Source organism: Palaemon carinicauda, chromosome 4 (genome assembly GCF_036898095.1).
Source record: "Palaemon carinicauda isolate YSFRI2023 chromosome 4, ASM3689809v2, whole genome shotgun sequence".
Lineage (NCBI taxonomy): Eukaryota > Metazoa > Arthropoda > Malacostraca > Decapoda > Palaemonidae > Palaemon > Palaemon carinicauda.
The window spans coordinates 37,010,911-37,024,225 of record NC_090728.1 but is presented as its reverse complement, the minus strand read 5'-3'; the positions used below and the strand labels follow the sequence as shown (position 1 = coordinate 37,024,225).

The window sequence follows — 13,315 nt, the reverse complement described above, 5'->3', positions numbered from 1 at the left end:
TAGGAATTTGTATGGATATGGTAAGTAAAATATTTGTAATGACATAATATTTACTAGGTAGTAGGTTGGCCAGGACACCAGCCACTTGTTGAGATACTACTGCTAGAGAGTTATTGAGTCCTTTGACTGGCCAGGCAATACTACATTGAATCCCTCTCTTTGGTTACAGCTCATTCTGTCTTTGCCTGCACATACTGAATAGTCTGCCTTATTCTTTCCACATTCTCCTCTGTCCTCATACACCTGACATCACTGAGATTACCAAACAATTCTTCACACAAGGGGTTATCTACTGCATTGTAATTGTTCAATGGTTACTTTCATCTTGGTAAGGGTAGAAGAGACTATTTAGCTATGGTAAGCAGCTTTTCTAGGAGAGGGACACTCCAAAATCAAACCATTGTTCTCTAGTCATGGTTAGTGCCCTAGCCTTTCACCATGGCATTCCACTGTCTTGGATTAAAGTTCTCTTGCTCTAGGGTATTGTCGGGCACACTGTTCTATCTTATTTATCTTCTTGTTTTTTCAAGTTTTTGTAGTTTATATATGAAAGATCTAATTTAATGTTGTTACTGTTCTTTATATATTTTATTTTTATTTTACAGTATTCTCTTGTAATGTATTCTTTTCCTTGTTTCCTTCCTGTACTGGGGTATTTTTCCCTGTTGGAGCCCTTGGGCTTATAGCATCTTGCTTTTCCGAGGTAGAGTTGTAGCTTAGCTTATAATAATAATAATAATAATAATAATAATAATAATAATAAAAATAATAATGATTATAATACTAGAGAAGGAAGATGAGAGTTAATGTGGGTAAGAGTAAGGTTATGATATGTACAAGAAAGGAAGGTGGTACAAGGTTGAATGTCATGTTGAATGGAGAGTTACTTGAGGAGGTGGATCAGTTTAAGTACTTGGGGTCTGTTGTTGCAGCAAATGGTGGAGTGGAAGCAGATGTACGTCAGAGAGTGAATGAAGGTTGCAAAGTGTTGGGGGCAGTTAAGGGAGTAGTAAAAAATAGAGGGTTGGGCATGAATGTAAAGAGAGTTCTATATGAGAAAGTGATTGTACCAACTGGGATGTATGGATCGGAGTTGTGGGGAATGAAAGTGATGGAGAGACAGAAATTGAATGTGTTTGAGATGAAGTGTCTAAGGAGTATGGCTGGTGTATCTCGAGTAGATAGGGTTAGGAATGAAGTGGTGAGAGTGAGAACGGGTGTAAGAAATGAGTGAGCAGCTAGAGTGGATATGAATGTGTTGAGGTGGTTTGGCCATGTTGAGAGAATGGAAAATGGCTGTCTGCTAAAGAAGGTGATGAATGCAAGAGTTGATGGGGGAAGTACAAGAGGAAGGCCAAGGTTTGGGTGGATGGATGGAGTGAAGGAAGCTCTGGGTGATAGGAGGATAGATGTGAGCGAGGCAAGAGAGCGTGCTAGAAATAGGAATGAATGGCGAGCGATTGTGACGCAGTTCTGGTAGGCCCTGCTGCTGCCTCCAATGCCTTAGATATCTAAGAACGCGGAGGTAGCAGCAGTAGGGGATTCAGCATTATGAAGCTTCATCTGTGGTGGATAACTGGGGAGGGTGGGCTGTGGCACCCTAGCAGTACCAGCTGAACTCAGTTGAGTCCCTTGTTAGGCTGGGAGGAACGTAGAGAGTAGAGGTCCCCTTTTTGTTTTTGTTTTATTTGTTGATGTTGGCTACCCCCCAAAATTGGGGGAAGTGCCTTGGTATATGTATGTATAATACTAGCTCTTAGTATCATTAGTCATCACTTTGATCATTGGTGTGTAAATGGGTTTGTTTGTTTGTTATGATGGACAATGAAAATGTTAACAAACAGTAGGTCTCCGTTTTAGGCGGCATGTATAGGAAAAATATCTAAAATTGCATTTATTTAATTTATTTTGAAGTTCTAAGGAAAAAGTAAATAAAACATTAGTATAACAAAATCATTATATAATCAATACTTGGTTAGATTATGGAAAACTAACCTAAACACAGATTTGTAATTGCATTCGTTTGTTTTTTTATGATTGGAAATGAATCATGATATAAAATTACCTCAATTAGTTAATTTGGGATTTTAATTGATACAACGAAAGCTAGTCTATACACTGCTGGTTTTGCAATTTACTGGTCATCTTATATGACTTAAATTCATTAAAATATGTCGTAATTTTAGGTCTTCTTACACGCGTAAATATACAGTACAGTATTTACATCCATCCTGGGCGTAATTTTATCCTTTTTTGAGTTAATAGAACTTTAATGCATTTTTAATGTTTTATTTATTCATATGAACAATTTAATATTAGAAAAATACGGTATAGTATAGTACATAGACAGTACAGTATTGAAAATGGGTAGTAAAAACTTTTGAATGAGTAAGTTGCCGTTTGCCTCGACCCTAATGGGATTATTCCTGTTATGTATTTCGAAATACAGTATGCAATTTTCAATATTAATCTTACCCGATGATCATGTAGCTGTCAACTCCGTTGCCCGACAGAAATCTAAGGTCGGGATACGCCAGCGATCGCTATACAGGTGGGGGTGTACACAACAGCGCCATCTGTGAGCAGGTACTCAAGTACTTCTTGTCAACAAGAACTCAATTTTTCCTCTGTCGTGCCACCGACAAGACCTACTTGGATACGCTGTTGATTCTGGAGTTGTTTCTCACGATTTTGGTGATGTATTCGCTCTAGATTTTAGCCTTCGCTATTCAGGAAGCTTTATCATTAGCTTAGCAAGCTTTTGGAATTAATTTGGATTAATTGTTAACGAACTTTGCTAGTTTTTTGAATCCCCCCTGACTATTTCCACAATTCAAGATGTCTGACCAGTCTCAAGTCCCTAAGTACAGGCAGTGTAGTGTTAGGGCTTGTACTAGGCGTCTTCCGAAGGCCTCCATAGATCCTCACACCGTTTGTTCCAATTGTAGGGGTAAATCCTGTCAATTGGAAGATCGGTGTGAGGAATGCGCTGGGCTTTCGGAATTCGATTTTAACGAATTCCTTAAAAATGCACGTACGCTAGAGAAGGATAGGATCAGGAGGAGTTCTTCTCGCTCTGTTGATTTTTCCTCTCCCCATGCCCCTCAACCTTTTCCTTCCCCTGTAGTGGTGACTCCCGACCCTGCTACTAGTGCTCAGCCATCCATGGCGGATATGATGCGTGCCATTCAGGCTCTTGGTGACAGAGTGGAGTCATTGGCTAATGACCGTAATCAGCTTTTGGCAGATGTCAAAGAGCTGAAAGCGAAAAGTGCAGTGGGAAGTGTTAGTGCAAGTGAGGTGAAAAGTGTCAGTGTCAGTGTTGCGCATGAGGGTACATCTGTTCGTGCCAGTCGTCCTCCCAGTCCGGGACCTCTTGCAAGCTCCCAAGCCCAGGGGAGAAGCAATGTCGAAGGACCAAAGGGTTCGGCAGGCCTTGATCAGCGTACGGATGTACCCTCAGTGGTTGCGGACGTTTCTCTCAGAGATCGTCCCATCCACATACAGACGAATGAGCCCTATCATCCCTCGTCTGTGGAAGAAGTTTCAAGGAGGAAACGATGGACCAAGGTCTCACGACCTCTCAAGCGTAAGGTCCCTTCCGAGCGAGTCCAACGGCCCAGGTGTAGCCACTGGGTCAGTTCGGACTCGCCGCAGTCTTCCGAAGACTGCACACCTCCCAAGAGAGGTAGAGTGGTTCCACAACAGGCTACTGCTCCGTCTGTTGCTGCTCCAACCACGGTAGACCCTAAGTGGTCCATGCTGCAGACTATGCAGTCTCAGCTTGCTGCGTTCATGCAAGAGTATCATGCTGAGAAGGTTGACACTGCCCCTGTTAGCCTACAACCTGCCGCGGTTGTGCGCTCAGCAGATACTGCGGCTGCCTGCTCCCACACTCCACCTGTGAGAGCTCCTCCACCGATGCGCAGTCCACCCTGCCAGACGCATGTTCTTGCTGCACCATCCGTTGACATGCGTGAGCTACCGCATCAGCAGTGGGAAGGTGCTGTAGAGCTGCCGTGTTCTGACTCTATGCGGCATGCTCCGCAACCCATGCGGCATGCTCTGCATCCCATACGGCATGCTCCGCAACCCACGGCAGTCCCTCCCACGCACCAGCACTCTGCTTTTGTTGTTGCCAGCTCGCAGACTGACCAGCAGCGGCATGATGTTGAATCCGCAGCAGCTACGCATGCACCCGTGCTGCCGGATTCAGCCGTTCAGCTTTCTGCTCCGCCTTTGCCACTTCCTACTCAGCTTTCGGATGATGGAGTATCGGATGACGAAGATGCACATTTGGATGAACCGCACTCCGACTTAGAAGGGCCCAAGTCTACGCCTCCCTCCTTAGACTTTCGTAAAGTCCTTGCCTTGTTCAGGGACTTGTATCCAGAACAGTTTGTGTCTGCAACCCCTCGCTCTCCTCCCTCCGAGTTTGCTCTGGGCATGCAGTCTGCTGCTCCTGCCTTCACCAAGCTTGTCCTCGCACGCTCATCCAAGAGAGCTTTGAGGGTTATGGGAGAGTGGTTGCAGTCCAAGAAGCAACTGGGAAAGACTGCTTTCATCTTTCCGCCTACCAAGCTTGCTTCCAAATCTAGCGTCTGGTATGCCACGGGAGAGCAACCCGGCTTGGGGGTTCCTGCCTCTGCCCAGGGCGACTTTTCAAGTCTGGTTGACTCTCCCCGCAGGCTGGCTATGAGACGATCGAAGATTTGCTGGTCCTTTTCTGACATGGATCATCTGTTGAAGGGAGTCTTTCGTGCTTTTGAGATCTTCAACTTCCTCGATTGGTGTTTGGGAGCGTTAAGCAGAAAGACTTCCACTTCGGATAAGGACTCTGCCATGCTGATCATGTCTTGCATGGACAAAGCCATTCGGGATGGGTCTGGTGAACTTGCGGCTTCGTACACGTCGGGAGTGCTTAAGAAGAGAGAACATCTTTGCTCCTTCTTGTCGTCTGGGATCACTCCTTGCCAGAAGTCGGAGTTGTTGTTTGCTCCTCTCTCCAAGTGTCTGTTTCCGGAGGAGCTGATCAAGGGGATGGCTGCCTCGCTGATCCAGAAGGATACCCATGATCTGATGGCATCTTCCGCACGTAAGGCTAAAGCTTTACCTTCCGTGCCTAGACCTTTCCGTCCTGCAGCAGTGGACACACCAGCAACTAGGTTCATCCCGCCCTTTCGTGGCAGAACCTCCAGCAGAGGAGGTACCCGTGCCGACAGTCACCGTGGCAAATCCAAGAAGGGTTCCAAGTCCGCAAAAGGCAGGATCTGACTGCCTTCCTCTCCAGACAGCAGTGGGAGCCAGGCTCAAGTTCTTCTGGCAAGCTTGGGAGAGCAGAGGTGCAGACGCTCAGTCTGTGAAGTGGCTAAGGGAGGGGGTACAGAATTCCGTTCTGCCGCAGTCCCCCTCTAGCAACATCTCCCATCAACCTCTCTCCCAACTACAAGGAGAAGGACAAGAGGCTAGCGTTGCAACAAGAGGTGTCGCTCTTGCTACAAAAGGGAGCGGTAGTCATAGTCCGGGACCATCAATCCCCGGGCTTCTACAACCGTCTCTTCCTGGTAGCGAAGAAGACAGGAGGTTGGAGACCGGTGCTGGACGTCAGTGCTCTCAATGCTTTTGTCACCAAGCAGACGTTCACGATGGAGACGACGAAGTCGGTCCTAGCAGCGGTCAGGAAGGAGGACTGGATGGTCTCGTTAGACCTGAAAGACGCGTACTTTCACGTCCCCATCCATCCAGACTCCCAACCTTTCCTAAGGTTCGTCTTTGGAAAGGTTGTGTACCAGTTCCAAGCCATGTGCTTTGGCCTAAGCACGGCACCTCTTGTGTTTACCAAACTGATGAGGAATATTGCCAAATTCCTTCACTTGGCAGACATCAGAGCCTCCCTCTATTTGGACGACTGGCTTTTAAGAGCTCCGTCAAGTCGTCGCTGTCTGGAGAATCTCAGATGGACTTTGGATCTGACCAAGGAATTGGGCCTCCTGGTCAATATAGAGAAGTCCCAACTCGTCCCATCCCAGACCATTGTCTATCTAGGTATGGAGATTCAGAGTCGAGCTTTTCGGGCTTTTCCGTCGGCCCCAAGGATCAATCAAGCCCTAGAATGCATCCAGAGCATGCTGAGAAGGAACCGATGTTCTGTCAGGCAGTGGATGAGTCTAACAGGGACACTTTCATCGCTGGCCCAGTTCATCGAGTTAGGGAGACTCCACCTCCGCCCCCTTCAGTTTCATCTAGCTGCTCACTGGAGAAAGGACATGACGCTAGAGGCGGTCTCAGTGCCTGTTTCCGAAGAGATGAGGTCTACACTGACGTGGTGGAAGAACAGCATTCTTCTCAAGGAAGGTCTACCATTGGCTGTTCAGACCCCCGACCACCGTCTCTTCTCGGACGCATCGGACACGGGCTGGGGTGCGACACTGGACGGACAGGAATGCTCGGGCACGTGGAATCAGGAGCAAAGGACACTTCACATCAACTGCAAGGAGCTTTTGGCAGTTCATCTGGCCTTGATAACCTTCAAGTCCCTCCAGCTAAGCAAGGTGGTGGAGGTGAACTCCGACAACACCACAGCCTTGGCTTACATCTCCAAGCAAGGAGGGACTCATTCGAGGAAGTTGTTCGAGATCGCAAGGGACCTCCTCATTTGGTCAAAAGATCGAAAGCTTTCGCTGGTAACGAGGTTCATTCAGGGCGACATGAATGTCATGGCAGATCGCCTCAGCCGGAAGGGTCAGGTCATCCCCACAGAGTGGACCCTTCACAAGAATGTTTGCAACAGACTATGGGCCCTGTGGGGTCAGCCCACCATAGATCTATTCGCTACCTCGATGACCAAGAGGCTCCCGATGTATTGTTCTCCGATTCCAGACCCAGCAGCAGTACACGTGGATGCCTTTCTGCTGGATTGGTCCCATCTAGACCTGTATGCGTTCCCTCCGTTCAAGATTGTCAACAGGGTACTTCAGAAGTTCGCCTCTCACGAAGGGACACGGTTGACGTTGGTTGCTCCCCTCTGGCCTGCGAGAGAGTGGTTCACCGAGGTACTGCAATGGCTAGTGGACGTTCCCAGGACTCTTCCTCTAAGAGTGGACCTTCTGCGTCAGCCTCACGTAAAGAAGGTACACCCAAGCCTCCACGCTCTTCGTCTGACTGCCTTCAGACTATCGAAAGACTCTCAAGAGCTAGAGGCTTTTCGAAGGAGGCAGCCAGAGCGATTGCCAGAGCAAGGAGGACATCCACTCTCAGAGTCTATCAGTCAAAATGGGAAGTCTTCCGAAGCTGGTGCAAGGCGAATGCAGTTTCCTCAACCAGTACCTCTGTAACACAGATAGCTGACTTTCTGTTACATCTAAGGAATGTAAGATCCCTTTCAGCTCCTACGATCAAGGGCTACAGAAGTATGTTGGCAGCGGTCTTCCGCCACAGAGGCTTGGATCTTTCCTCCAACAAGGATCTACAGGACCTCCTTAGGTCTTTTGAGACCTCAAAGGAACGTCGGTTGTCCACACCAGGCTGGAACCTAGACGTGGTTTTAAGGTTCCTGATGTCATCAAGATTCGAACTGCTTCAATCAGCCTCTTTTAAGGATCTCACATTAAAGACTCTTTTCCTCGTTTGCTTAGCAACAGCTAAAAGAGTTAGTAAGATCCACGCCTTCAGCAGGAACGTAGGTTTTACATCTGAAACGGCTACATGTTCCTTGCAGCTCGGTTTCTTGGCTAAAAACGAGCTTCCTTCGCGTCCTTGGCCCAAGTCGTTCGAGATCCCTAGCCTGTCCAACTTGGTGGGGAACGAACTAGAGAGAGTACTTTGCCCAGTAAGAGCTCTTAAGTACTATTTAAGACGGACAAAGCCATTACGAGGACGATCAGAAGCTTTATGGTGTTCTATCAAGAAGCCTGCTTTACCGATGTCTAAGAACGCAGTTTCTTACTACATCAGGCTTCTGATTAGAGAGGCACATTCTCATCTGAAGGAAGAAGACCTTGCTTTGCTGAAGGTAAGGACACATGAAGTTAGGGCTGTCGCTACTTCAGTGGCCTTCAAACAGAACCGTTCTCTGCAGAGTGTTATGGATGCAACCTATTGGAGAAGCAAGTCAGTGTTCGCATCATTCTATCTCAAAGATGTCCAGTCTCTTTACGAGAACTGCTACACCCTGGGACCATTCGTAGCAGCGAGTGCAGTAGTAGGTGAGGGCTCAGCCACTACATTCCCATAATCCCATAACCTTTTTTAATCTTTCTCTTGAAATACTTTTTATTGTTGTTTTTTGGGTTGTACGGAAGGCTAAGAAGCCTTCCGCATCCTGGTTGATTTGGCGGGTGGTCAAATTCTTTCTTGAGAAGCGCCTAGATTAGAGGTTGTGATGAGGTCCTTTAGTATGGGTTGCAGCCCTTCATACTTCAGCACCTAGGAGTCGTTCAGCATCCTAAGAGGACCGCTAGGCTCAGTAAGGAAGACGTACTTAAAAAAGGCAGAGTAATAGTTCAAGTCGACTTCCTTACCAGGTACTTATTTATTTTATGTTTGTTATTTTGAATAACTGCTTAAATGAAATACGGGATACTTAGCTTCTAATGTTAACATGTATACTGGTCTCCACCCACCACCCTGGGTGTGAATCAGCTACATGATCATCGGGTAAGATTAATATTGAAAAATGTTATTTTCATTAGTAAAATAAATTTTTGAATATACTTACCCGATGATCATGAATTTAAGGACCCTCCCTTCCTCCCCATAGAGAACCAGTGGACCGAGGAGAAAATTGAGTTCTTGTTGACAAGAAGTACTTGAGTACCTGCTCACAGATGGCGCTGTTGTGTACACCCCCACCTGTATAGCGATCGCTGGCGTATCCCGACCTTAGATTTCTGTCGGGCAACGGAGTTGACAGATTCATGATCATCGGGTAAGTATATTCAAAAATTTATTTTACTAATGAAAATAACATTTTTCCATTTTTCTGAGGCCATAGATTGACGGAAACCTCCCATAATTGGGACCCTAGAGAAAAGGGGAATGGTCAAAGATTTTGAGGAAGGAAAATGTAAAATGACAGTGACAGGGCAGTTATATTTTTGGCCAAACACAAGTGGCTGCATTGACATAGGGATTTGTGATATTCACAGAAATCATTCCAGCCATCCATTACTAACAGCTCAGAAACACTACACACACTATAATGGAAGCTTGAGAAATGCCTCTGGCCTGACTGGCTGCTATCTACCCTTCCTCCCTAGTGCTACCAAGAGGAAGGGTTGCCATGTATCATAATACTTTTTAATCCATTTTATATTCTAAATACTATATTTTTATTATTTGCTTGAAATATATAAACTATATGTATATAGTATGTGTGTGTATATCCAAATATCTAAATCTAGATTGCCAGGCATAATGTTTGTCTTGCTTCATCATGCCTCTTCCAGAAATGGACCGTGCTCAAATCACAGGGTTGACGTGCCAATTACCTTTAATACACAGTAGTTTGTTTTGCTCCAAAATCCTTCAAACTAAAATCTTAGAGGTCCAGGGTCTCAGGGGGAGATTGGGTTACTCTCAGACATACTGTTTGTGTACTTGTCACATGGCTATAGCCTTAAATGGGTGTTACTTTAGTATTGACAAAAAATTCAAGGGAAAGATGCAGTTTATAATACTGCAGGTATTTTTTCAGGATGTACTCCCCTCCCAACAATAGGGATAATGTTAGAGGCAATGGTAGGTCCTCTAGGTTTCATGCAAACATGAACAAACTGGAATCTTGATAAAGTAGATGGTTAGTGGTAGATGGTAAGAAAGGGAACTTGCACCCATTTGCCTGTCACAGAGTGCATTGCCACTTGTATTTAGGTGAGTGAATGTTTTAGTTGTGGAAGGAGATCTATGAGATTGAAGCACAGTTCCCCATAGGATTACTCAAATAAGGTTCAGATTTTTCTATATATCAAAATACAGTAGTGGGTCAAAGTGATCAATAAGGTTGCATATCATATACAGTACAGTATCATTCTCCTCTGCTAGACTTACGTCTGCGATTTGGATACGGTTTTATCAATAAAATTTTAGTTAGACTACAGAGATCAAATGGTTACAGCTCTATTTCTCCCTTGATAAGGCTAACCTATATTATCTAATGTTGATAGGTGACAGTAGGCTGTCATAAGAATTGTAATTAGCCATATGGTTGCCAGACTCTACTTTCACAAAGAATGGCAATGTGATTGTGGTTGTTTATAACCTCAAAGTAAAGAGTTCAACATAGTTTGTAATTTAGGAAAGAAAGAAGGAATATTTTTATGATATTCAGATTCATATACTTTTTATACCCTAGTGTAAAAGTATTTATAATTAAAGGTTTACCAATGTAATTGGTTAGACCATTGCATCCTAGCAGAAGTAAGAGAAACTAGTTGTGGATGAGTCTTGAATTAATCTAATCTCTTTGTTCTTACGTGATGAGTGAGATATAAAGTTATTTGTGTAATGTGTGTTGCATTTAATGTATAGTAAATAAGGATATATAACATTTACTATAATATGAGCATATTTTGGTCAATCTGCTCTTTCAAAAATAAAATCCACGTTACTTCATTTTGCCTTATTGTCTCATTGTATGTTTAGGTTCCCCCATGTCCCTCAGTGTGAGGCACCTGACCTCAAGTCGTTTTTATGTTGTAAAATATGAACTAAGTGCTATACTGTACTGTATTTCACATGAAAGGTTATTAATGTAGGTATATGGTTTTCGTAAGATGATAACTGAGTATGATAATTACTTTCACATGTTCAGCATAAGTAACTTTATAGGGCAAAAATCTGACCAAAATGGAACCAATTAACAGCATAAGGTGTGGTATAGTATTATTATATGTGTTTGATAGTACATGTGAACACTTACTGTGTTTGATTAATGGATGAAGGAGGGAAAACTGGTTTTCTGCTATTTGAATTAAATTTCTCTGTGTTGTACTGGTACAATTTTTTTGAAATGTTTTTTAATAAAACTATCTTTTACGGCTTTGAAAACGGGAATACAGTGTAATTATAGGTGTTTTGAATGTTTTTGATAATGAGTTTTGGTGGAAATCCATAGTTTTTAGTTATGGTGGGTCTGAAAACGCATGGTTTTGCATTAAATATCGTCATCAATTACATTGAAATCACCTTAGAATAAACTGTGTACCAGTCTAATTGTTTGATATTTTAATTAACTTTTTTAAACTTTGTTCTTTTTGCCAGTCATCGTAGTAAAAACCAGTCATCGTAATAAAAAAGTCACCGTAATCAAAACTGAGTAATAGTAATGAAACACGGTCAAAACACTGGAGCTTGTGATTCCCAGGACTTCCGAACGCATAGAAAATGACTATCCATTCCATTTTCCTATGGAGTCGTTCGTAACAGTGTTCATCATATTACAGATATCTCATTACAGTAATTAATCAAGCTAATGGTTTTTGCTCTGCTCTATGCTCGCTTCGCTCATGTTTAAACAATTTCTCATTGCTCCTATGTTCTAGCAAGCGGAACATGTATCGCTAAGCCTGTTAGCCCCATGGGCTAGTACAGTATTTCAGTATTAATCATGTTATAAAAACTTGAAATTTGATTACTTCGGTTTTTATTACCCAGTGATTCATGGTTATGGGTTTAAATGAATATACGAGTAATGATTTATTGAAATATTCTTATTAAAATTGTTCTGGGAAAATTGTTTTAATGTAAAATAAAACCCAATTTTTTGGTATTGTAAAATGATTTTTTAATGTGTTTTAATGAAGTTTTTTTTTTTTACAACAGCCCAGAGGTAGCAACACGCAGTTCCCATGGCCTGGAAAGTGATGTATGGAGTCTTGGTTGCATGCTGTTTATTATGCTTGTTGGTCATCCGCCCTTTGATGGACACGGTGTGAAAGAATCCATTTTTACCAGAGTTGTAATTGGGGATTACAAGGTAAGACAAGTGGCACGTAACCATTGTAGTCCATAAATTTTTCATAAGTTCTGTACATCATCCCATTTTCTTTTTGCTTTTTTAATTTAATTTTGGTAATTTTCCAAGTATTTCTTAGGCTATAACACTTCCGGTGAATAGATAGTGAAAGTTAAAAAAATGCTGTATTCTCTTTTCAGATCCCAAGCTATGTCTCTGCAAATGCTCGCTCATTGATATCAGAGTGCCTGCAAAAGAACCCCCGAGAGAGAATAAAACTGCAAACAATACCTCAGCATCTTTTTATGTTGACTGGAAGTAAAGGAGATATATCAAGGATGTCAGACAGTGGCTTATATACTATGAGCACAGTTACTAGTACAAACCATACACGATTACCTCTCACTGTTATTTCAGAAAGTAATGTTTCAGAAAGTGAAAGTAAGAGAGATGTGGATCATCATCCAGCTAAATATGAACCATTCAGAAGACATGCTGCATCACCACCTGTAAAATTAAAATCAAGGTGCATCTCTTTCTTTTTTATATTAAGGGAAGTTTTAGTTACTTTTAAAGTTAGCCAAAGCAAGAATATTTTTTTATAAATTTTTTAGGATTCATAATCAGAAAGCTAATCTCTGATGTTAGAATATTTTATTTAATAAGTGAATGCTAAAAGTATTTTTTCCTACACAATTATAAACTTCTGAGTTGTATATATGGGGTTACTCCTAAGTTGTATTGCTATGACCAGAAAAGAGAAGATGCCTAGCTGGCTATTATTTATGGCTACCAGTCATCTCTCCATGTTATGGACAACGTGGTCCAGCCTCGCACTGTCCTGGTCACCGTCCAAGATGGTTCTCCAAGCTATAATCCCAGCTCTATGTTAGATTATAGGTAGTTGTCGACTTAGGACTGTTCAACTTTACGACCACCTTTTTTACTGAGATGACATCATAAGACTGTTCAATTTTACGACCACCTTTGTTACTGAAATGACATCATAAGACTGTTCAACTTTACGACCACCTTTTTTACTGAGATGACATCATAAGACTGTTCAACTTTACGACCACCTTTTTTACTAAGATGACATCATAAGTGTGTCAGAAATAGTATACTTGAAGGACAAATGTTTCCTCAGAAATAATCTATTTGTTGTATAAAAATTGACTGATTTATCTTTGTAAGTCAGTATTTTCTTTTTTGGGTCGGCCATGTTGTCCTGATGGAAGTTTCCTTAAGGTAGCTTTCTAAGGGATATTTGCTTCAGTGATACTCCCAGAGAATTAACCATAGGTCTCCAGAATTCTAACTCCTGGCGCGAGTATCCTTAATATATCTTTAAGGATATCGCAT

General features: G+C 42.9%; 1 protein-coding gene across 1 annotated transcript in view; it reads left to right on the top strand.

Annotated features, from left to right (window-relative positions):
* SAK (Sak kinase) overlaps nt 1-13,315 on the top strand; it is a 164,143-nt gene that overhangs the window by 78,651 nt on the left and 72,177 nt on the right. The window contains exons 5-6 of the mRNA XM_068372176.1: nt 11,821-11,974; nt 12,154-12,479. Coding sequence (XP_068228277.1) covers nt 11,821-11,974; nt 12,154-12,479 — 480 coding nt within the window. The remainder of the gene's footprint in view (nt 1-11,820; nt 11,975-12,153; nt 12,480-13,315) is intronic.